General features: G+C 33.8%; 1 protein-coding gene across 2 annotated transcripts; it reads right to left on the bottom strand.

Moving 5' to 3' along the window:
* Positions 1–1,268: 1,268 nt before the first annotated feature.
* Positions 1,269–22,806, bottom strand: LOC124837473 (Pectinacetylesterase family protein). 2 transcript variants are annotated; one of them, XM_047312840.2, is made up of 14 exons: positions 22,396–22,803; positions 22,188–22,314; positions 22,011–22,093; positions 17,242–17,371; positions 4,385–4,464; positions 3,826–3,912; positions 3,575–3,699; positions 3,423–3,483; positions 2,728–2,784; positions 2,572–2,649; positions 2,373–2,478; positions 2,040–2,188; positions 1,633–1,748; positions 1,269–1,540 (listed from the first exon to the last, which is right to left on the bottom strand). In XM_047312840.2, the coding sequence occupies exons 2-14, from the start codon at positions 22,312–22,314 to the stop codon at positions 1,537–1,539; spliced, it is 1,203 nt and encodes a 400-aa protein (XP_047168796.1). In that variant the 5' UTR covers positions 22,396–22,803; the 3' UTR covers positions 1,269–1,536. The 2 variants fall into 2 exon arrangements, with proteins under 2 accessions (XP_047168796.1, XP_087952253.1); XM_088096127.1 differs by lacking the exon at positions 1,269–1,540 and having other exon boundaries at positions 1,629–1,748; positions 22,396–22,806.
* Positions 22,807–23,686: the final 880 nt, after the last annotated feature.

Genomic DNA, 23,686 nt, shown 5'->3' with positions numbered 1-23,686 from the left:
TTTATTTTATCTAACAATATATTTATTTTAAAAATAATAAAATATTATACGTGATATATATATATATATATATATTAAAAAATATATATATATAATAATTCTTAAAAACATAATAAATATATGATTATTATAGTGTGAATTTAAATTATAATAATATAATAAATAATATATATTAAAGTTAATATATATTAAAGTTGTCAATATAAAAAAATGTTAAATTATTATCATTATAAAAATATCACTATTTGATACTTTATTAATAACTAAAATATTATACGTAACCCAAGTGCTTCATAGTTTAAAAGCATGGAATAGATGAACTAAAACATTGAATAAGACAATTGAAATGAACCTCATTGTTTTGTTTATGATAATTGGAAGCTTGGCATTCTGTGTTTCCTGGATTCAGTTTTACTACAATTCTTCTTTGTGTAGTTTTGGTACGCTGTGAAGTTCAATATAGGGATCTTGTTGTCCAAGAAAATTTGCATACAAGAAATAAGTTGTTACAACACTTGTAAGCTAATTTACTTAAGGTTCGAAAGTCCTAAATTGAGAATATTTTTGGTGGTCCTGTTCCAGTCTTGGCAGGCGCTGGGATAGTAGCATAAGCTTCAGCTACCTGATAATGTCAGGATTCATCTGTATTTCATATTTATTTGCTGAAGAAGATTAAAAGAACTCCCTCTCAGCCTTAAGGTCCATTGCCTCTTACTACAAGAGTTGGTTCCCATTGTTCAGCAATTTAATACTTTAACTTGTACTATTATCTGTAATGTACCACAGGTTCTCATGCAATGGCATATTGTCATTAAGAAGCCATCTGGGAAGACTAGGAGGATATTCCCAACTCTTACCCTCATTTCAACCTAGAAGACTAGGTGACTTTTTTATATAAGGGTATTGTAACATGCTGTCAAGAAAGAACCTTAGAGGGAGAAGAATTAAATCAAAATGCGACACGAAAAATGTTGAAAAGTTGGATATGAGAGAGAAGCATCAAATTGAAGGAGTAAGAACAATGAAAAGATAGGCTTGTGGTATTCAATTTTCCTCTGTATTTTCTTATGCTATCTCCCGGGAACTCTTAGCTACTGATATGAAGCTTCTTGTTCTATCGGTTGCTACCGAAGAATCATGAAGTTCCTGGTGTTATATATAGTCGCCTTTTATCTGTTTGATTCAATCACCGGGACATTATGTTCTTATAGTTACAAATTATTCACTGTTTCAAGTGCATATGATATGATGAGACGTAAGAAAAAAAAGAAAATAAAACTTCAAATTAATTTTATTGAGTAAAAATATTTTATAATGAATGGAAAATAACTGAAATCATTCAAACGACATTTTCTTTATTGGTTTCTTTATCACTTCCTATCAAGGAATTTTCTATCTGCCTAGCATTCACTATATGTGTATGGTTTTCTACTCTTCTACAAAAACTGCCTTTTAATTCTGTTTTAGTGGACCATCGGGGCTTGTATGTGAAAAATAGAGAATCTTGAGGAAAAATGTTCAGTTTAATCTTCCATCTCACCTGCAACATTTCAAATCGAGTCAGACAATGGAACTTAAAAGCCACCCAGATACGCAAGAGAACAAATACATAATATTATGCAAGTCATTTACCTGAGCTTAGGTTCGGGTATAGTATTATGACAAGTTCCATCGCATGGATATGGACAGTCTATTTCCTTGCTTATGTTTCTACTAAAATACCAATCACCAACCGCTTCTGCAATAGTCTGTAAAAGATAGTTTACCTTAACCATATCGCAGACTAAAATTCGTAGTGCCAAAAGTTCGAAGGAGGAAACATCAAATAACGAAATACTACAATAGTGACACAGTTCAAAGATCTTATATTGTTATCTTTTATTTAGCAAACTTCTCCATATACGTTAGATATAATTGATGAATAAAAGTCAGTTAATTATTTTCATGCAATATAAATTTTCTCCGGACAAACTTGAAATTCCACACACTATATAGAGGTTTATTATCATCATATCACTGTCAATGAGTAAGATCCATACCTTGTTGTTTATTCTTGGAGAATCATCTCTAAACCATGTATCCTGTTGTTCACTTTGGCAATGAGCAAAACATGAATTTATGAACACCCCCCCTCTTCTTGAATTCATATAGAATGGTTTCAAAGCTCCAAGCATGTCGAGCCTAAAACCTGAATAGACGTGGATTAAGGAAAATTAGTTCTATTTACATCATGATGGGAGAGTTTTCAACAAGTGCGAACTATATATATAATCATTCACAAAATAAAAACATTTTTGTATTGTAAACACTGGAGACTTCTCAATACATAGAATTTCATAAACTGCTGAGCAATAAAAGTTTGAAATAGGAACCTTGCAATATAGCAATTTGGTCTGCTGTACATGCAGCCGGGTTCAGCCTGCACTTGTTCCAGTGTCCGTGCAAATCCGCAGAGGGTGGCGCCAATATATGATGGAACTGTTGACATTTTAAGTTGTAATTATCTCATAATTGGACAATTGTGCCATATAGGATGTTAAAAAAACAAAATATGTCATAAAAAAATATTACTTGGAATACATCATAGGCAGAGTTCAAAATAAAATATGGTGTTGATATGTATTTCAACGCATATTGTGGAAAGAAGCACTGCATATAAACACGAAAAACGTCAAAATTGTATATAATTTGCCTGAGCTAACGATGCAAGTTCATGGGAAATCATACCAAGGCTGGAAAGTACTGTTCTCTGGTGCAATTTCTATTCAGGTTCTGCTCTATCCCCTGTTGCACAAGACTTTGGCATGTTATAACTGTTGAATGCTATGCTTCCTGTTATGCAATTTCAAAACTGAATGTAGAGAGTAAAAACATGCGGGCTCTTTTGTCTATTTTGTAAGATATTGCTGTGATGGATTACAAGCAATGAATAAGAAATATCTTCGTCTTCTTTGGTATGCTTGAGCACTAAAATTTTCTTTTCATTAAGACTTATTTACATGACCGATTGCTCCGCTATCCTGCCTATAAAATACGGGATATAAACAATTCCCTCTACCTAAGCTCAATTTTAATGACAAAAGTAACCAAAGCGTGTTATGCCATGTGATATCTACTACGAAATTGAACCATTCAGCAATGTGTAGAAATCCTAAAAGCGGTTTGTTAAGTTTCAACTTCAATATATGAAAAATGAACAAATGGAGAACGAAATGAAGTAATATAGAAATTGCAGTGCTGTCTAAAAGTGAAGCAATATAGCAGTTGTACTGTCTAAAAATCTCTTTCAGCTAAGAAGATGAAAATCGTATAACATATAAACCAACTGCACATACCCACAAACCACTTGGGCCTTCAATTCTCTTTTGATATTATTTATAAAAGACAAGTACCGTACATGTGTCGCATTTATGGAATGTTACCTGTAACCGAACTAGACTTTTAACGAGAAACCTCATGGTGTGGTTCAAACTGATGTCTCTTCTGTAAAGGGGGAAAGTAACTGCAATACTTAGATTTTGAACAAATACAGGCGAAAATTATGTTGGAATGGCTCAAGATAGACTAAACATACTCGTCAAGAAAAAAACCGGCATCACTCAAGCATTTAACACTAGCATCCGTTGGCAAACGCTTGGCGAAGTCGTCACAATGGTGAAAGGTTGCTAAACCTCCTGCTGAGCAACCTGAAAGCAAAGCCTACACACAAGATAGTGTGTATTATAAATTCCGTTCATCTTATAACAAAATTTGTTGACTTACACTCATGTTCAGTTCAGAGTTGCGAGAATGAACAAAAGCGAACTCTACAGAATTGAAGTATACCTTCCGTGCCTTTCCCAAACCTTGTGGTAGAAGGTCGTCAATAATGGCTTCCCAAATCTTTTGCCCTTTGAAATGAAGAGTTGTTGTCTGATATTCATCTCACAAACACCAAGAGTTACTCAATGCAACAAAATTGGTTTAGACATGTTACATATGCTGATGAAACTTAATGCCCGTAAAGTTAATTGACCCAATATCCTCCTGATCTAGTGTAACTTTCCTTGGAAACTGTTTTTTAAATGACTTAAAGTTAGACCTTCTAACAGTAGAAGGGTATTTTCAAGATACAAGTTTAGTGTGTAAAATAAAGAGTAAATGAATAAAAATAATAATTAGGTACAGTGTTAAATGTAATATCAGTTATTAAAAATTCAAAAGAAACATTGCTCTTGTTTTCCCTTTTTATATTCGGCTTTCTTTCTGATTTAGCCTGAACCGGTGAACTACCTTCACTGTTTTACAGTAATTTTGGGTTAGAGAAATGGTTTAGCCAATGTGAAAGATATTATTTATGATAGAGGAATGAATGCAAGACTCGCGTAAACGAGGAGTCGCTTACCTTGTTAGAGAACACAGCGTCTCCTGTAAACGAGGCTCCATCACAGTATCTCAGCTTTACACGGTTCCAGTTGTAAAAATCTGATACAGTACATTCATGGACAAACGCAATGATTTAATAATTTGTAAACATTCATAGACAAAGTCTAAGAGGTAAAAAAAAGATTTAAAAAAAAAATACTTCCTTTAGTACATAATTCGACAAAAAAAGTTATTATAGTTAGTTAGATTTTACTATCGCAACAGCGATTTCGAAACTAAATTAGTTTAATAAAATTTAACCAATTATATACTACTAAAATGCTAGTATTAAATTAAATAACTTGTATAAACATAATTAACCTATTTGTTTATTTACCGGTCAACGTTTATGAATCCGAAATTAAGTCTAAATTGATATTGTGACCAGTTAAGATTTTATTAAAAATATTATTGTAAAGAAAAAAATAATATTTTATTATTATTATATTTTATAGGTGAAATATTTTTTTATTGTTACGATTTTGACTGTTTCATTTATAAAAAAATATTAATTTTTATGAATAAAGGATAAAACTATTTTTACTTTAAGTTATTAACTTTGAGTTGGATAATTGACCTTATTTTTATTCTTCAATTTAAGACAATCAACTTTTAACAAAAATGATGTTCCTTTTCATCATACAGAAAGGGAAATACATTTTTCTTTTTCATGCAAGAAATGAAAAGAAATTAACAGGTGGGTGTAGCGGATCTAAGCGTAACACATGATGCTCATACACATCATCCCAAATAATTTAGATTAGTATGTCCACCGACGGCTCAGCTGGAGATGGTGATTAGAAAATGGTGATGCAGGATGAAAGAAAATGAAATCGTAAATAAAAATATGTTCTATGAGAACCCCAATTGAAGAGTACGGAAGTGTTTTAAAACTTTCAGTTACTTTTGAATAAGTCAAACGTAAATATAGGAGTTATGCATCTTATGCCTCACATTAGTTTTATTGTTTTTGGTATGTAAGGCTATAAAGTAGTCAAGTTTATTTCATTTTTAATAAGAGACATATCACATTCTGCATTTGGGTGTTGCTCTCTCCATCACCACACCTTTCTTCCTTCATCTTCCTTTTACTATTTTGCCTTTCACTAAAATTTTATTTTTAAAATTATTATTTTTTAATTTTACTCTTTCACAACCTATTTCACTAATAACTTATTCTAGTCTCGTACATGAGTAAAATACTTTTCTTTCATTTTAACATTATATTTCTTTCTCTCTTTCTTTCGTCGTTGTGAAATACTAGAAGTTGCAAAATGTTGGTGGTGGTGGAAAGAATTATCAAGCAGTCTCCCTCTCGTGGTGCAGTGCGTGGAGTCGTATTGTGCTTGTCGTGCTTCCTCCATGTGCGTATTCAAATAAACCTTGAAATAAAACCCTAAAATAAAAAACGTAACCTTTAAACGGAGGTGACATCCTTCAACGGATGTCAACATCCGTTTAAGGAAAAGTACCACGGCACTTCAAAGGTTAAGCGAGCACAATTACAAACTCTCCGAAGAGAATTTGAAATTATCCACATGAAGCAGGGGGAATTCGTTAATGATTATTTTGCTTGGACACTCACCATCGCCAACAAGATGAAAGCTAATGGCGAAAACAAATGTGATGTTGCGGTTGTTGAAAAAATTCTAAGATCCATGACTCCAAAATTTGATTATATTGTGTGTTCCATTGAGGAGCCTAAGGATATCGAGACACTGACGGTTGATAAACTACGAAGTAGTCTCCTTTAACATGAGCTTCGATTGTCATCTCATGTGGAACAAGAACAAGCCCTGCAAGTTTCCCATGTAGGTTACAACACAGCCCACGGCCGAGGACATGGAAGGCGTAGGGGAAACTTTGGATGGCGCGGAAGAGGACGCGGCCGTGGACGAGGTCGACAAAGTTTTGACAAATCTCTGTGGAATGTTACACCTGTCATCACCTTGGATATTTCAGCTCGGAATGTCCATCCCAACAAAGAGAAGCTAACTATGTTAAGAATGATGAAGAAATGTTGTTGATGGCTCACACAGAGATAACCAAGACAAATGAAGATATTGTGTGGTTCCTTAATTCTGGATGTAGCAATCACATGTGCGAGAGGAAAGAGTACTTCTCAGATCTTGATGAACATTACAAAGACACAGTAAAACTGGGCAATAACTCCAATATGGCTGTCAAGGAAAAGGCAGCATTCGACTTCACAGGCATGGCAACACCTATTTAGTTATTGGCGTCTTTTTCGTGCCAAACTTAAGAAACAACCTACATAGTATCGGGCAAATACAAGAAAAGGGCCTTAGTATTCTCTTCCAACATTGCAAGTGCAAAGTGTATCATCCACAAAATGGTTTACTCATGGAAACCCACATGTCTTCCAATCGAATGTTCCTATTGCATGTCATTTCTTCACCTACCAAAACCACTTGCTTGTAGAGGACAACATGCATCTTTGGCATGGTTTGGGCCAAAAATATTGTCCGCTTTGGGTCAAGCCCTCACGAATTTGCTTTTGGTACCACTCCAAAAGGCCTCTTACCAATGGAGATATCTTATGTGTTATTTTATCCGATGTGGGACTTTGTTTGTACCCACTCTTTGCACCCAACATATACCATTCATCAAGACCTCTACCAAACTATGCAAGCACTGTTTAATTGGGAAGCAGTCACATTATTCATTTCCAAAAGCATTTTCTTGGCGGGCTACATAAATTCTACAACTAATTTACACAGATATTTGCGAACCAATTACACCTATCTTCAATAATAAAAAGAGGTATTTGCTCACTTTTATTGATGACTTTACCAGGAAAACTTGGATATACTTGACTGAAAAGTCAGAAGCTTTTTCTGTCTTCAAGAATTTTAAAGTTCATGTTGAAAAAGAAGTTGAGTCCTCTATCAAAGGACTGCACACTGATTGTGGGGGAGAATTTACCTCTCAAGACTTCACCAGATTTTGTTCTGACAATGGTATTCGTAGACAACTGACAACCGCATATATTCCACAACAAAATGGGATTGCAGAACGCAAGAATCAGACCATTATGTTCGAAGCATGCTCTTAGAGAAGAAGATGCCCAAAACCTTTTGGGTTAAAGCTGCCACTTGGTTAGTGCATATTTTAAATCGAAGTCCCACATTAGTCGTGAAAAATCAAACTCCCGAAGAAGCTTGGAGTGGAGTCAAACCTTCAGTTAAGTATTTTCGCATTTTTGGTTGCCTTTCACATTTTCATGTGTGAGATGCTATGCGAACCGAGTTAGATGATAAAAGTCAAAATTGTGTTTTTTTGGGGAGTCAGTGAAGTCTCAAAAGCTTATAAACTGTATCATCCAATTTTAAAAACTTATCATCAGTAGAGACGTTGTCTTTGATGAAAATAAAAGTTGGGATTGGGATAAGCAACATGTTGCAACCATCGCGTGTGATTTAGAATGGGGAGATAAATAAGATGCTATTAAAGATGAAGAACATGAGGTTGAAAACACAACGCCAAATGAAACACAACAACAGATATAGAGCAACAATAGGTATGTCATGATCTTGATATAGGAGAAGATGAACATAATATTTCCTATGATCCTTTGACAACAGAACATAGTCCATTTCTGCAACGATCTCGAAGACCACCTCTGATAGGAGGCTAATTGTATATGAGAGGAGGAGGAAACGTTAGAAGTTAGTTAGCCTAACTGTTGTCAAGACAGTTAGGATAGTATTGTATAAATAGGGGCTGAGTATGGTGGAGAGGGGACTTTTGGCAATTAGATTGTTGACCGGCTTTGTCCTGTGGAGGGGGTTAAGCCCTTTGTATCTGTAGTTGCACAGACCATTCTTTTATGAATAATACTCAGTTTAATTCCTTTGTCTCTATTGTGTGCCTGTTACTTGTGGTGTTGGAGGTTCTTGATTAGGTTTCTCTTTCGGAAACCTATCAATTGATCCGACCTGTCGGATCAAGAGGGGAGATAATCGGCGACGGAGAGCAACACGGAGGGGAGAATAGATAATCTGGAGATCATGGTAGAGGGAATTAAGGAGGAGACGACAACGATAAGACGCGACCTGCAGCAAATGATGAGGTCGATGGGCAGAGGCACAAATAATCAAGAGGAAGGCTCCGAATGGGGTAATAGCTCAGTGAATGATAACCATGAGAGACACGATAATGGGGGAATACAACAGAACTGGAGGAAAAGCGTTGACTTACCCGAGTTTGAAGGCCAAGAACCACACATTTGGATTAACAGGGCGGAGCGCTTCTTCGACATACAGAAGGTAGCGGAGGAAGATAAGATAGAGCTCGCTTACATGAGTATGGAAGGTAGTGCGAGCTATTGGTTCAAGATTTGGAAAGATAAAACCAAGAATCGTTCTTGGTCAGGATTAAAAGCGGCGCTGATAAACCGTTTTGGAGGGGGATTTCGGGGGACGGTGTACGAGCAGTTAGCGACGCTGCGACAAGAGGGGTCGGTGGAGGAGTTTACCTGGAACTTCGAGATGTTATTGGGACCAACGCAGGGCTTGTCGGAAGAACTGGCACTGGGATTTTTCTTGGCTGGGTTAAGGGAAGAAATCAAAGGGCAAGTCCGCATCCAGGACCCAAAAGAATTGGAGGTTACCATAAGGATAGCGCGGGACATAGAAGATGCTATATCCAGAGCGCCGGGAGGAGGTTGGAACGACATAAAGTGGAACTCAGGGGGTTCGCGAGCCTCGACCACAGTAGTTCGGGGAGAGATGGAATGACAGCCCGCAAACCGTTTGGGAGGCAGGGCGGAGGCGAGCGGGTCAAACCGAAGAGAAGTTCTATTGTCGACGAACAGCATACAAGGAGGAGTCGGCGGAGGAGGCGACAATCGAGGGAGAATGGTAAGGAATTTGCCTTATCCCGAATTTCTTAAAAGGCGAGAAGAAGGGTGGTGCTTTCGGTGCGGAGGCCCTTTTGCTTTCCGGTCACAGGTGTTCGGAGAATAGTTTGAGGGTATTGCTCCTGGCGGAAGACGAGGAGGACGAAACGACTGAAGGCGTGAACCAGGAGGAGAAGCCCATGGAGCTATCGGCTTGTTGGGCGGAGGGGTTGACCTCTCCCAAAACCATGAAACTGACTAGGCGGATTGGAGATCGAAGAGTGGTGGTTCTTATAGATAGTGGGGTCAGTCATAACTTTGTTAGTCGAAGGGTGGCGGATGAATTGCAGTTGCCGATAACCGATACACAATCGTACGCGGTGAGCCTTGGCGATGGGTACAGGAGAATGTCGAGGGGACGTTGCGAGAAGGTGCGAATAAGCTTGGGGGAAGCTACGGTGGAGAAAGATTTGTACGTTTTCGAGCTGGGAGGAGTGAATATTATATTGGGGATTGCATGCCTGGCGACACTAGGCGAAGTGGTAATAAATTGGAGGGAAATGTCCATGGCTTACGTGTTGGGGGGTAAGAAGGTCCGCGTGCAAGGGGATCCGGCATTGTCCAAACAGCTGGTGGAACCCAAGGTGCTGCTGAAGTTGGTGGACGCTGAGTCATGGGTGCTTGTTTGGGACTTGGGCCGAGTGGAGCAGGAGGGAAACGGTGAGTGGATGGGTGATTTGACAGCGGAGCAGAAATCTGAATTGGGTTCAGTGTTGCAGGCGCACCATCTTGTATTCCGGGAGAGAGAAAACTTACCTCCACCTCGAGATATGGAGCATCACATTGTGCTGAAGGAAGGAGTGAATCCTATAAACGTCTGGCCTTATAGGTACCCCCATCTTTTGAAGGGGGAAATTGAAAAACAAGTATCAGACATGTTAAAAGCGGGGATCATCCGGCCAAGTAAAATCCCCTACTCCAGTCTGGTGATTTTGGTGAAGAAGAAGGATGGCAGCTGGCACTTCTATGTTGATTATCGGGCTTTGAACAAGGCAACCATCCCGGACAAGTATCCCATACTCGTGATAGAGGAACTATTGGACGAACTGAGTGGAGCTAAATACTTCTCGAAAATTGATTTAAAGACGGAATATCACTAGATAAAGATGGGTGAAGACAATATCCCTAAGACGACATTCAGAACGCATCAGGGCCACTTTGAATTTTTGGTGATGCCCTTTGGCCTCACCAATGCGCCGGCCACCTCTCAAAGTGCTATGAATAACTTGATGCAGCCCTACCTCAGCAAATGTGTGCTTGTTTTTTTTATGACATTTTAGTCTATATCCCTACGTGGGACGCTCATATGGCACAGCTAAAAATTGTATTGCGATTGTTGGAGCAACAAAGCTGGGTGGCCAACCGTAGCAAGTGCGAGTTTGGGAAGCAGCAGATCCGCTATATGGGCCACATAATTTCAGCAAGGCGTGTTGAGATGGATACAGATAAAACCCAAGCAGTGTTGGACTGGGATGAACCGAAGAGTGTGAAAGCTTTAAGGGGGTTCTTGGGGTTAACAGGATACTACAGGCGGTTTGTGAAGGGATACGGGAAATTGGCTAAGCCTTTAACTGAGCTGCTTAAAAAGGGGAGGTTTGTGTGGACGGAAGCAGCGGGAAAGGCTATGGTAGTGCTCAAGACAGCCATTACATCCGCACCAGTCTTGGCCCTACCCGACTTCAACCAGGAATTCCACGTGGAATGTGATGCGTTGGGAGGCGGTGTGGGAGCGGTGCTAATGCAAAACAGGTGGCTCATCGCCTTTTACAGCAAGGCCCTGTCGGAGGGCTCCTTAATCAAATCGATTTACAAAAGGAGATGATGGCTCTGGTGATGGCCATCCAGCATTGGAGACCATATCTGTTGGGGAGACGGTTTGTCGTGTACACGGATCAACGCAGTCTGAAGTATCTGCTAGAACAGAGGATCACGACTTACAGCCAGCAAAACTGTATAGTCAAACTCATGGGCTATGATTTCGATATTGTGTACAAAACTGGAAGCTCGAATAAGTTGGCAGACGCGCTATCAAGAAAGAGAGAAAGGGGCGTGGAGGACGTGGAACTACAGGCAATTTCCCGACCTTATTGGCACGATTTTCAGGAAGCGCTGAAAGAGATGGAGGAGGATGAATCGCTGAGGAAGGTCATTTATGATATCAAGAGGGACCCAAACAGCCATGTCGCATACACTCTGGAGAACGACAAACTCCATTACAAGGGGCGGATGGTGCTAGCGGCAAAATCGATTTGGATTCCAAAGTTATTACCGGAATTTCATATGACCAGTACATGAGGGCATTCAGGGGTGTTCCGCACTTACAGAAGGATAGGTCAATCCTTCTACTGGATAGGCATGAAGAGAACGATCACGGAGTTTGTGGCGGGGTGTGTGATCTGTCAGCAGCATAAGTATATGGTCGCGTCGCCCCAAGGCTTACTACAGCTCCTGCCTATTCCCCAAGCTGTTTGGGAGGAGGTGAGCATGAATTTCATTGTGAAATTACCCAAGTCCCAAGGCTACGACACGATATTAGTCGTGGTCGATAGACTAAGTAAATATGCTCACTTTATAGTGTTAAAGCACCCCTATTCAGCGAGAACCGTGGCGGAGGTCTTCACCAGGGAAATTGTACGGTTGCATGGTATTCTTATGTCAACTGTGAGCGATAGAGATCCTCTGTTTCTTAGTCTCTTTTGGAAAGAGCTCTTTAGGATGCAGGGAACGCAGCTCAGGATGACCACGGCCTACCACCCTGAAATCGATGGCCATACAGAAGTTCTGAATCGAGTGGTGGAGGAGTACTTGAGATGTTTCTGCTCTGAGCAACCCAACAGCTGGAAGATGATGTTGTCATGGGCCGAATACTGGTACAATATTAGTTATCAAGGGGCGGCAAGGTGTTCTCCCTTCAAAATTATTTATGGCTGAGCTCCACTTTCACTGAGTAGATTTGTACCTGGGGAAACTGCGGTGGAAATGGTGGCACAAGATCTGATGACGAGGGATGAGGCGCTGAAGCAATTAAAATTTCATTTAAGTCGTGCCCAGGACTTAATGGTTCAACAAGCTAACAAAAAGAGGAGAGAAGTGGAGATCAAGGTGGTAGAATGGGTATATTTGAAGATTAGACCCCATCGGCAAGCTTCAATGCCTGTGCGTCTGCATTCCAAATTATCGGCTCATTATTTCGAGCCATTTCAGGTGGTACAATAGGTGGGAAGGGTTGCTTATAGATTACAATTGCCAGAAACATCCAGGATACGTCCAGTTTTTCACGTATCCCAATTAAAGAAGGCGATGGGGAAGAAGAGAATCGAGGGAGACCTGCTAGCTGAGTTGCAGGCCGAAGGGCCCACATATTTGCCAATGCAAATTCTAGAAAGGAGGCACAAGTAGCAGGGGGAAGAGAGAGTTCCACAAGTGTTAGTAGAGTGGCAGGAGGGTGGTAGAGATGGGGCCACTTGGGAAGATGTGGCAACTATGTAGGAGCAATATCCTGAATTCAACCTTGGGGACAAGGTTGTTGAAGGAGAAGGGGGTAATGATAGGAGGCTAATTGTATATGAGAGGAGGAGGAAACATTAGAAGTTAGTTAGCCTAACTGTTGTCAAGACATTTAGGATAGTATTGTATAAATAGGGGCTGAGTTTGGTGGAGAGGGGACTTTTGGCAGTTAGATTGTTGACAGGCTTTGTCATGTGAAGGGGGTTAAGCCCTTTGTATATGTAGTTGCACAGACCATTCTTTTATGAATAATACTCAGTTTAATTCCTTTGTCTCTATTGTGTGCCTGTTACGTGTGGTGTTGGAGGTTCTTGATTAGGTTTCTCTTTCGGAAACCTATCAACCTCTCTAGATGACAGACTACGAAACTGGTGCAGAATTTTTTGAAGATAGTCCAGAAGCAAATATGGCTCTATCTGCAGCAGGTGACAATGATCCCATACACTTTGTTGTTTCCGAACAGATTCCAAAATGGAGGAAAGTCATGGATGTGGAGATGGAAGCAATAAACAGAAATGACACATGGGAATTGGTGGAATTACTTGATGGTGCCAGGAAAGTTGGTGTACAAATTGAAGAAAGTTATTTATGGACTTAAGCAAGCACCACGTGCTTAGTATAGTCGCATAGAAGCATATTTCTTGAAGGATGGTTTTGAGAAAAAAAGGTACAATATTAATTGTTAGTTTGTATGTTGATGGCCTTATCTTTACTAGCAATGATGAGTTGATGTTTGCAAATTTCAAAAACTCCATGAAACATGAACTTGTTATGACAAACCTTGGTAAAATGAGATTTTTTTGGGTCTTGAAGTTATGCAACGAACAAATGGCATTTTCTTAAGTCAAAAGAAATATGCATTAGCAATACTACAACGGTTTGGAATGGATAAAAGCAATTCAGCTCAAAACCCAATTGTTCCAAGTACTAAACTCACAAAGGAAGATACTGGTGTAAAGGTGGACAAGACTTATTACAAATAAATTGTGGGAAGTCTTGTGTATTTAACCTCCAGTCAACCTAATATGATGTTTGTGATAAGCTTAATTAACATATACATGGAGAATCTTACTAAGCTACATTTATTGGCAGCTAAAAGGGTGTTGAGATATTTAAAAGGAACAATTGTTCAGCTATTTTTTCTTGGTCATCAAAGTGTTGGAAGTTTCACATCGACTAGAGATAAGGCCAAAATATAATATATAAGTGAGGTGCAAACCTCACCTTACAAGCCGGTTTTGTGGGATTGAGTTAGGCTTAAATCCACTTTCTAATACAAAGAAATAACCAATTAGATTTATAGGTGCAATATCATGTGTTTGTCAAGACATTTGGCAATAGCTGACAAAGAATCCGGTAATGCATGGTCGTTATAAACATATTGATGTCCGCTTCCATTTCCTTCATAATCTTACAAAGACATGAACTATCAAGATAATACATTGTGTAACACAAGAACAAGTTGCTGATATTATGACTAAAGCACTCAAATTATACTTTATGTACATTACGAAATTCACTAGGAGAATGTGCTGAATCTGATATAAACTGATTGCTAGTATTCAGTTTAAGAGAGGATTTGTTAGTGTTTTAAAAAGTTCAGTTACTTTTAAATAAGTCAAACGTAAATATAGGAGTTATTCGCTTTATGCGCGCAGCAGTTTTTTTTTTTTGTTTCTAGTATGTAAGGCTATAAAGTAGTCAAGTTTATTTTATTTTTAACAAGAGACAGAACACATTCTGCATTTTCATCTTTGCGTACCAACACTTCCATCGGTTGGTTAAGTCTATCAAGGAACTTCTGGAGAAGACTATACCCTCCTCCTCCGAAGGCCAACTAAGTAGTCTAGTAATATATGGTTGCAAATACGAGGGGGAAATTGAATTGAAACTTACTAGAAAATGAGTTAATTAAAGTAATGTGAAACGGACCGATGGAACAACACCCACTCTAAGTTATAATACCAGAGGATGAAGCCAACCTTCACCGGTTCTGAGAGAAAGGTAAAGTGTCTTGGTATTTGTCTGGAAAGGGTGTAACATAATTGTTGGTTGTGTTATCCTAAATGAAAATCTTTTTATTATATTTACATTAAAATCATATAGAGAATTTTTATTTATTATTATAAAATAAAATAAAATAGTTTTAATATTTAAAAAACATGTATTAAAATTAAAATGCATGTACATAAAACTTCATATTTATTATTTTGTCATAAGCTCTTTCCACCAATCCTATTTGACTTCTAGAATCTTCTTTATAATGGCTTTGATATATTTATATAGTTAATGTATAATTTATTAAAAGAATTCTTTAAAAAAAATAGTGAATATATTTCATAATAAACACTCCGAAGTAAAAATGGAAGGTCAAACGACACGATAGGAGACAGGAGTCCGTGAAAGGGAATCATGACCCAGGAGCTATAGTTTACAGTCTACAGTATACACAACTGGATTGCCTATTTGTATGACTATCGTTTTTAAACTCAGATGACAGCTGTGTTTTAAGGACCACTCGGACACAAAAGGTGTAAAGTGAAGGATGAACTAAATTGATATCCCCAAATTCAATACCTATATTAAGATGTTACCAATTACAAAACTGCTAGTAGTCCTTACATTGCACGGTGTCAATACTGGTATATTAAAAGAGATCATAAAAATATGATATTGACAATTATAATAATAGTAACTACTTTATATTAATCACCAATCATTATATTATTTTATGTAATAAACCAAAAGAACTACGAGAAAAATAATGGATCTGGATGTAATTAAAAAGGGATATAGCATAGGAATAAGAGTGAGAAGGTTACATATGATGCAATATAATATACAAATAAAATGTTTTTTAAAGTTCAAGGAAAGTTGAAGGTAGCTAGTATGCTATAAAGTAAATATTTACTTTAAATTTCTAAATAGAAATTTTAGAGTATAAAAAACTGACATCAGTGTAACAGTCACCAAAATTTAAATTGGCTCTCATATACTCTTATTTTAAAAGCAAGTGATGAAAAGAGTAGGAACACTTCTCACAAAAATATGTTGGCAAAAAAACATTTGTGACAACTTTCTTTGATGATATTATAACAATTAATCGTTTATCATTGTGTGGATTTCAATTTTTTTAAATGAAGTATGTGGTGCGTTTTTCTCTAGAACAATCAAGTGTTGTGTACTGTTAAACAATTGAAATAGATTAAAAAATAAAAATATATGAATGCTCATCAACAACCATCTATGTTTATATATTAAATTATAATGTATTGAATGCATTTTAAAATGACTTGCATAAGAATACTATATTTCTAAAATGATTCATTATTGATTAAGCATTTTATAATCCTAAACATTTTTTCTCTTCTACCACACATTTCCAGTATTCTAGATAATTTCATTACGCGTTTTTGCTTTTATTTTGGCTTCATAGACTATTTTTATTATATTTCTAAAATTTATTTAATACCAAAAACATTTCTACAATGCACAAAATCTTTATTAGTATTAAGTAAATTATAAAACAGTTAAAGCAATACGATTAATGATAAAATTCATATTACGAATATATGTTGTATTTATTCAAGTCTAAGAAAAATTTACAGATTAAAAAATTATATTAAATAATGACTTTTTTTATAAACTATTAAATCGAGACAATGATTATTTTTTTTCACAGCAATTTGTAAAATATGAAATGATTAAAAATGAGAGAGAATAGAAATTAAAAATAAATTACAACAAAAATAGGACAAAAGAATAAATATTTCAATATATATATATATAAAAAAAATTAAAATCCATGATAATGCTGGTTTTAAGTACCCTCAACACTGCCTTGAGGCACACCGCGTTCATTGTGTACTTGACCTTTAAGAATTTTGTCATATTATGTGTTTGGATATTCATTTAGATGTCAGATTTATGTAAAAATGTGGAAAAGCTTAAAACTGTGCTCCCAGACCCAACCTAACATGTAAAAAACAACTTCTCTATCACGTACCAAACACAGTTATATTCACCTAATCTGACTTAATTGCTCTGCATTATTTCATATAAATGCAGTTGTTACCGGCTTCTAATGCACCAATAGTTGCACATCACGGAACCTCCCTTACTTGGTATAGCAGAACCCAGCAAGATGTGGATTCAAAAGTTATGACCCAAACTATTATTATTATTTACCATCAACAGTGTCTATCAAAGGAAATATATGTTTTCTCTTTATTTGTTTAGATGTCATCAAACACAAATAAATTTAGAAATTTGATAAGAACAATTTTCTCTCACAGTAAACATTATAATCAAAATAAATTTGATTTGTATTGAGTATCTTAAAAATATATTTAGTTAAATTTTGATATTTCTCAACTAAAATAAAACAGAGAAAAAGTTAGTTAAGTTACCAGGATTAAGGGTGGCATTGTTGCTTAAAATACCAGAAAACACCTCCAATTTGACCATATAATTTGATGAACCCCTCCGAGTTTTGGCTCTCTCGAAGCATGATTTTAAGTCATTGCACCATCCACCTCCCTGTAAGGAACCATAATTAATAAATAGATAATGATCATCATTGATGATTTATGAAGGTAGATCAAAAGGGGTTTCTTTAACTGGAATTTAATTTAGGCTCCACCAAACTAACTGTACGTAATACTTTGTCATTTCATTCAATCATTTCATGTTTTCATTGCTTTTGCTTAGATTCAAAGTTTGTATATACAAAACTTTATTCCGACAATAACTCCACACTTCCGACACTGGTTATAAAAGTGTTACCGGGGAATGTCCATTGTCTTTTTCTTTCTATTTTTTCTTTTTTCAAAATGCTACCCAATATTTTATATTAATGAATAAAGAATTAAAAGTAAAATAAGTTATTAAGATTAATAAAATACACTGTTATTCTGATAAACTTTTATCTAATTTTGAAACTTTCATCATCTAACCTATATACACACGAAAGACATTGTACAGAAGTTAAAGAAAAATATTAATAATACAAGTTTAAGTAAAGAATATATTATATGAAAATATAAGAATTTTTAATACTACAATTTGAACATAATTTAATACCAAAAAACATAAAACTATTATAGATAATTTAACTAACTTTAAAAAATGTTTTAAGATTTTATTCATATATATATATATATATATATATACACACACACACACACACACGTTAATAAAGAAAAAGCTTCAAATTGATGAATCAAATTTATAACATAAAAACCATAGTTTTTTTTTTTATATATATTTCATGATAAGATATATCTTTGAACTGGAAACTATTTTTAAACTCATGTTAACGTAATTGAAAATATAAGTAGAATAAATAGTAAATTTTAAATCAGAAAAATATTTTAAGAAAATACAAAAATTGAAGATTTGAAATACAAAGTAATTTTAAAAATAATTAATGTTGATACGAAAATTAAAAGGTTAAAATATAAAAGAACTTTTTAATATAAATAAAATTAAAAAATCATCAATGATTTAAATATTTATTAAAACCCACATAAATACTAGATAATGATCAAATCATGTATACAAAATAAACTAATACTTATGTAAGGATGACAAGTTGGCAACAGCTGAATCATGGATATACATTTTTATATTTATTTATTTTATTGTTTTAATATTAATTAATTAATTTTATAAAAAAATAAATATAATATTATCAAATATTTAATATCAAAATAAGATATTTAATGTCAAATATTTTTAAAAAAAGATAGTTTTATAAAATTTAAATAAAAAATCAAATAATAATTAAATAAAAGTAAATAATTTATATAAAATATTATTAACTTGCATATACTTGTAACAACCAAAACAATCATTGATTTTAAAAGGTTAATGAAACAAAATTTATAAAGCTATAAATATTTTTAAAAATTATGAAAAGAACAGATATTAAAGTTTAAAAATAAATACTTCAAATGCCTACCTTTATTATTTTTCTATATTATAATGATTTTTTTTATACATTAATAAATATTATAACATGTTATTTAAATTAAATTACATATACAAATATAAATTAATAATAATTTAAATTTAAAAATAAATATTTTGATTTTATAATTTAATGATAATGACATTGATTTTTTTATATTATTGTAAATAATAAAATTTCAGGTTAAAAAAATATAATTATAAAAATTATTAAACATACAAATAAAAAAAAGTGCAAAAGAAAAAAAAGTTACAAAATTAATATATATAAACATACAAATATTGATTTCTGTATTCATATTCAATTAATAATTTAAATATTATTCATGCCTATATTTAATCATTATAAAAATTTTACTCATATTTAAACTTAATTATTCTAGAAATTTTATTCATATTTATACTTAATCATTAAAGAAATTATATCATAAACATAGACAAATTCAACATACTACCTACTAAAACAACTTAATTGCCCATCTTTATATTTATGCTTAAAAATAGATAAAGAAATTTAACAAACAAATATTACTAAATATGTCATTATGAAATATATCATTTAATTAAACAATTATGTTATGGTTTTTATTATGACTTCATTTAATATTGCAAATTAAAGTAGGACTAAATGTAAGGATAAAATTGGATTTAAACGTTGCTAACAAGAAAAAAAAATTAAAAAAGATATCATGTTTAATCAACAGTTAGTAAAATATTTTATACGAATTAATAAAAAAAATGTTAAGAATCCTTTTTTTTGATCATTTTTATTTTTCAGAATAATTATGATTTTTTTTTCTACTTTGTTTCCTATAATTTTTTGTCATCTATAAAAAATATGTGAATTTGAGTTATTGCAATATGTGTCTGCATAAAATAGAGCACTTAAATTTCATTGAGAAAATTAATTAATGTTTTTTCTCTCTGAAATTTAAATCATAATTTGAAACGAAATACTAGTAATTTGGAGTATTAGTAATTAAGGAGATACCATTCTAGATAATAAGAAATTTTTAAATGTTATAGAAAATATTCAGGACAATTAATTAAGAAACTTCAATGAAAATAAATCACTGTAAAAAAGTAAAATGTAAAATATTTAAATAACCTTTTATAATAAATAAAATTAATAATTTTGTTATTATTACTTTAACCTAAGATCTCATTAATAAAATAGGCGGATTTGAGATAATGAGAATCTCATATAACTTTCAAAAGATTAGAATAAAATCAACTATAGAAATCTTTTTAGTTTTAGATTTAAATATCTCAAATTGTTATTTCTTATAAATAAATAAATATAATACAGAAGAATATAAAATAGAACGTAATTAAGGAAATGATGAATAAAATATTTAATTACTTTCAATATATAAATAATTCTATATGACAATATAATTTAAAAAATATATATGTAAGTAGTACAATCCAAACTCTATGCAGGTTAACTGATTTATATATTCAATTCGCCCTGTATGTTTTTTCTTTATAACGGGTTGAGGGTGGCCAGGCCACCCATTCAAGCTGGAGAGAAGTGAATTCTTTACACTCAAATGAACCATTTTGAAAATATATTAATATATTTATTTTCAAATTTATTAAAACGTCATCCATCTTTATTTTAAGAGATATTCAGACGAGTTTGAAATTTCGAATAAATACAATGTTCTAATTTTATAACCTTTTTACCTTCTCCATTATTTATTTTTCTTATCATATTGTGTTAAAAGATCAATGAATCTGAAAGTTTATTGAATACTAACTTTTTTGGCGCATAAATTTAAAATATCAAAGGTAAGGAGAAAAAAGTTACCTATACATTAAATACTCATTTTTTAATCAATTAATTTAATATAACTTAAATGAAAAAATCTTTTAAAAAGGATATAAAAAATATAATTAATCATTATTAATAAAAAAAGTTCAAATTAAGAATCATAAATATAATCTGTAAGATAAATTATTTTGCAGAAATATTAATAGTAGTTAATTTAAATTAATAACAAAAATTTATACTTTTGTATTATATATTGATTTTATTTATATATAATAGATAAAGACATTCAATAATACTAAATTTATTAAATATAAACTAATAATAATAGTCAACACACTCATTTCAATGAATATCAATTAAATCATTCATTTATTATTTATAATCTGACATTAACAGTAAATCATTAATGTTAGTCATATAAGTTATTAAATCAAAAAATAATATTAATGCATAAATTTATTAATTTGTGTAAGGTCATTTGGATTAACTTTTAAAGTTTATTTAAGTGGATAAAAATAATTTAACTTTAAATTAAATGCAGTTTTTAAAATAATATTAATTAATTTACGTTAGTAATTTATATTTATACTTTTAAGTCATTCATTTATTATTTATTTTATATTTATACAATTAATCATTCATTTATTATTTATTATCCGACATTAACAGTAAATCATTAATTAGTCATATAAGTTATTAAAATAAAAAACTAATATTAATGTATAAATTTATTAATTTTGATAACGTCATTTGAATTGACTTTTTATTTCAGCTGATAAAAATAATATAATTTTAAATTAAATGCAGTTTTTTAAATAATATTAATTAATTTACGTAGTAATTTATATTTATACTTTTAAAAATATTTTAATATTTCTAAAAAACGGTTTGAAAAAAAAAAAACAAAAAACAGGTCAGATATCAGAGCCGAATTTTGATCTCTTGACCAGCCACAGTCTCCATCCCCATCTCCGTCACCATGAATCACATTTAGAATTCGGCTGAGCCGCTGAATTGAACTCGTAATGTAAATACTCCGGCGAGGGGATGGTTTCGATAAAAAATCTCGTGGATGGGCTCATTTTGGAATTTGCTTTGAGTGGTAAAACAGTGAATTCCAGTTCCCTAAAGCTGCGCGCGCAAAATTCTAGGTGCACGACAAAAAAAGCCATCGTCATGTCGCATTTTGAAACCAACCAATGAATCACGCAATCATCGACCCCTTCACCTCCCCAAAACAACAAAGACACCACCGCCACTTTTTCAAACCACAAAACCAGCATACTCTTCCCATTTTTCAAGAAAATAGATAAAACTCGCGAGACTCAAACAACTCGTAAGCATAAAAAAGATAGCAGTATATATCACTACATCTTTACCATACAAGTGCGCATGTCTTAAATAATTTAGAGAAAGTTGAGTGCACAGTACCTCAAATTGAAGAAGCCAGTTGTTTTCACCAGCACCGAATCCTCTGTCCAAGTGATACGCCGGTAAACTTCCGTCCAAACACACTACAAACATTTTTTTCCCTCCAAATTTCAACGAATAACAATGCAAAATTAATTAATAGTGAATCTACGAAAATGAAAATTAAAACGAACTTACGAGCGCCGCTAGCTTTGGCCTTGGTAACGAGCGTCATGTTCACGAGAAGCCTCTGTTGTTGCGAGCGAACGCGCCATGGCGCCAATGTTGCCAGGCACAAGAATGCGAGCGCCACGAGGATATTCATCTAGATAGAGTAGAAAGGAATGGCGTTGTTTACCTGGGAAAACGATAGGTGAGAAAGCAGGATCTAAAAAACAGTGCGTACCTTTGCTCTTTGTCTGGAATTGAAGGAAAATTAACAATAATCAACATTCGTTGAGATTAATAGGGTTTTCACGATGCAGTGTGAGGAACGAAGCGGGATTGGAAATCCACGTAGGTGAAATTGACGCCTCATTAATTGCTTAAACGAAACGGATATAGATTAAAACTCGCGTCGCCATCGAAGCGTTACAATAATAATAATAATAACAACATGGCGCATGCGAGGAGAAAAGATAACCATAAAGGAAAAGATTAGAAGGTGGAGAATGTGTGTCTGTGGAGTTAGAAGTTGCGGTTTTTGGACGCTTTGGGAAACGGCGTCGTTTTGGTGAGTGTTGTTGTTGAGTGGTGGAAAGAGAGAAGGAGAAGGTGGGGTGGAGATGAAGGGAATTAGTATTGGAAAATGGATGAGAAGGAAGGGAATGGACGGAAGGCTTGAGGTTGAAATTGTGCGCAATATGGACCCACCAATAACAGAAATGAACCAATATGGCAACCAAACTATGTTTGTTTTTGTTGCTGCCGTGGGGTTTAGTATTTGGTGTAATTGAGTCTTCAAGCTATAGTTCACTTTTTGTTGCTTTCCTTCCCCCACTCATCTTTTTCTACACCACACACAACTTCATTCCAATTCATTAACACTATCTCCATTTGTTCATAGAGTTGTTAAATGTTCCTTTGAAAAACCAAAAACCAAAATACTTAATTCTTCTATTTTCAATATACTTTTAAATGAGTCGTACAAGTTGGGAGAGTTTATTTTATCAATTGACACAAAATAAGTGTTTTATATTTTAATTACAATTATGTTGAATTAATATCAATTAGAGTTGAAAAAATTATATAACATATACTTTTAGATTAAACCTATCACATGATGAGTGTAGATAATCTCTTAAACAGGTTATTATCACATGATCACATGACATGTGTAATGAATTTTGGACATATATGAATGTTGATTTGGGTTTAATGGGAGTTTGTTTTAAGTGTAGAGTTGTACAGCTAGGTTGTGATTGATGGAAAAAGAAAGGAGCTATAGAGTTGTGTAGTGTGGGAAGTAAACGTGGTAGGTCCATTTTGTTCGCCAACTTGTGCTATAACTCACCTCGGTTCAGACTAAGAGCACACATTATAATGTTTGTATAGTTTATGATTTTTTTTTTCTTTTTTATTAGTTATTTAAATTTTTTTCTCGATGCTTATAATAATGTAATTCTATCAATATGTGTTTATATATATATACTAATAATAAAATTATAATCTGCATCTTATGCACGTCATCTATACTG

This window comes from Vigna umbellata, chromosome 8 (genome assembly GCF_029865625.1).
Source record: "Vigna umbellata cultivar VRB3 chromosome 8, Vumbellata_1.0, whole genome shotgun sequence".
NCBI classification, from domain to species: Eukaryota; Viridiplantae; Streptophyta; class Magnoliopsida; order Fabales; family Fabaceae; genus Vigna; species Vigna umbellata.
The sequence above is the reverse complement of the archived record's forward strand: the minus strand, read 5'-3'. Positions and strand labels throughout refer to the sequence as shown.

Coding starts and splice junctions, on each gene's coding strand:
- LOC124837473 (XM_088096127.1), bottom strand. CDS start 22,314: ATGAATATCCTCGTGGCGCTCGCATTCTTGTGCCTGGCAACATTGGCG. Junction 22,094..22,187: donor GGCCAAAGCTAGCGGCGCTC/GTAAGTTCGTTT, acceptor AAATGTTTGTAG/TGTGTTTGGACGGAAGTTTA. Junction 2,479..2,571: donor CTGCCTATGATGTATTCCAA/GTAATATTTTTT, acceptor AAATGTCAACAG/TTCCATCATATATTGGCGCC.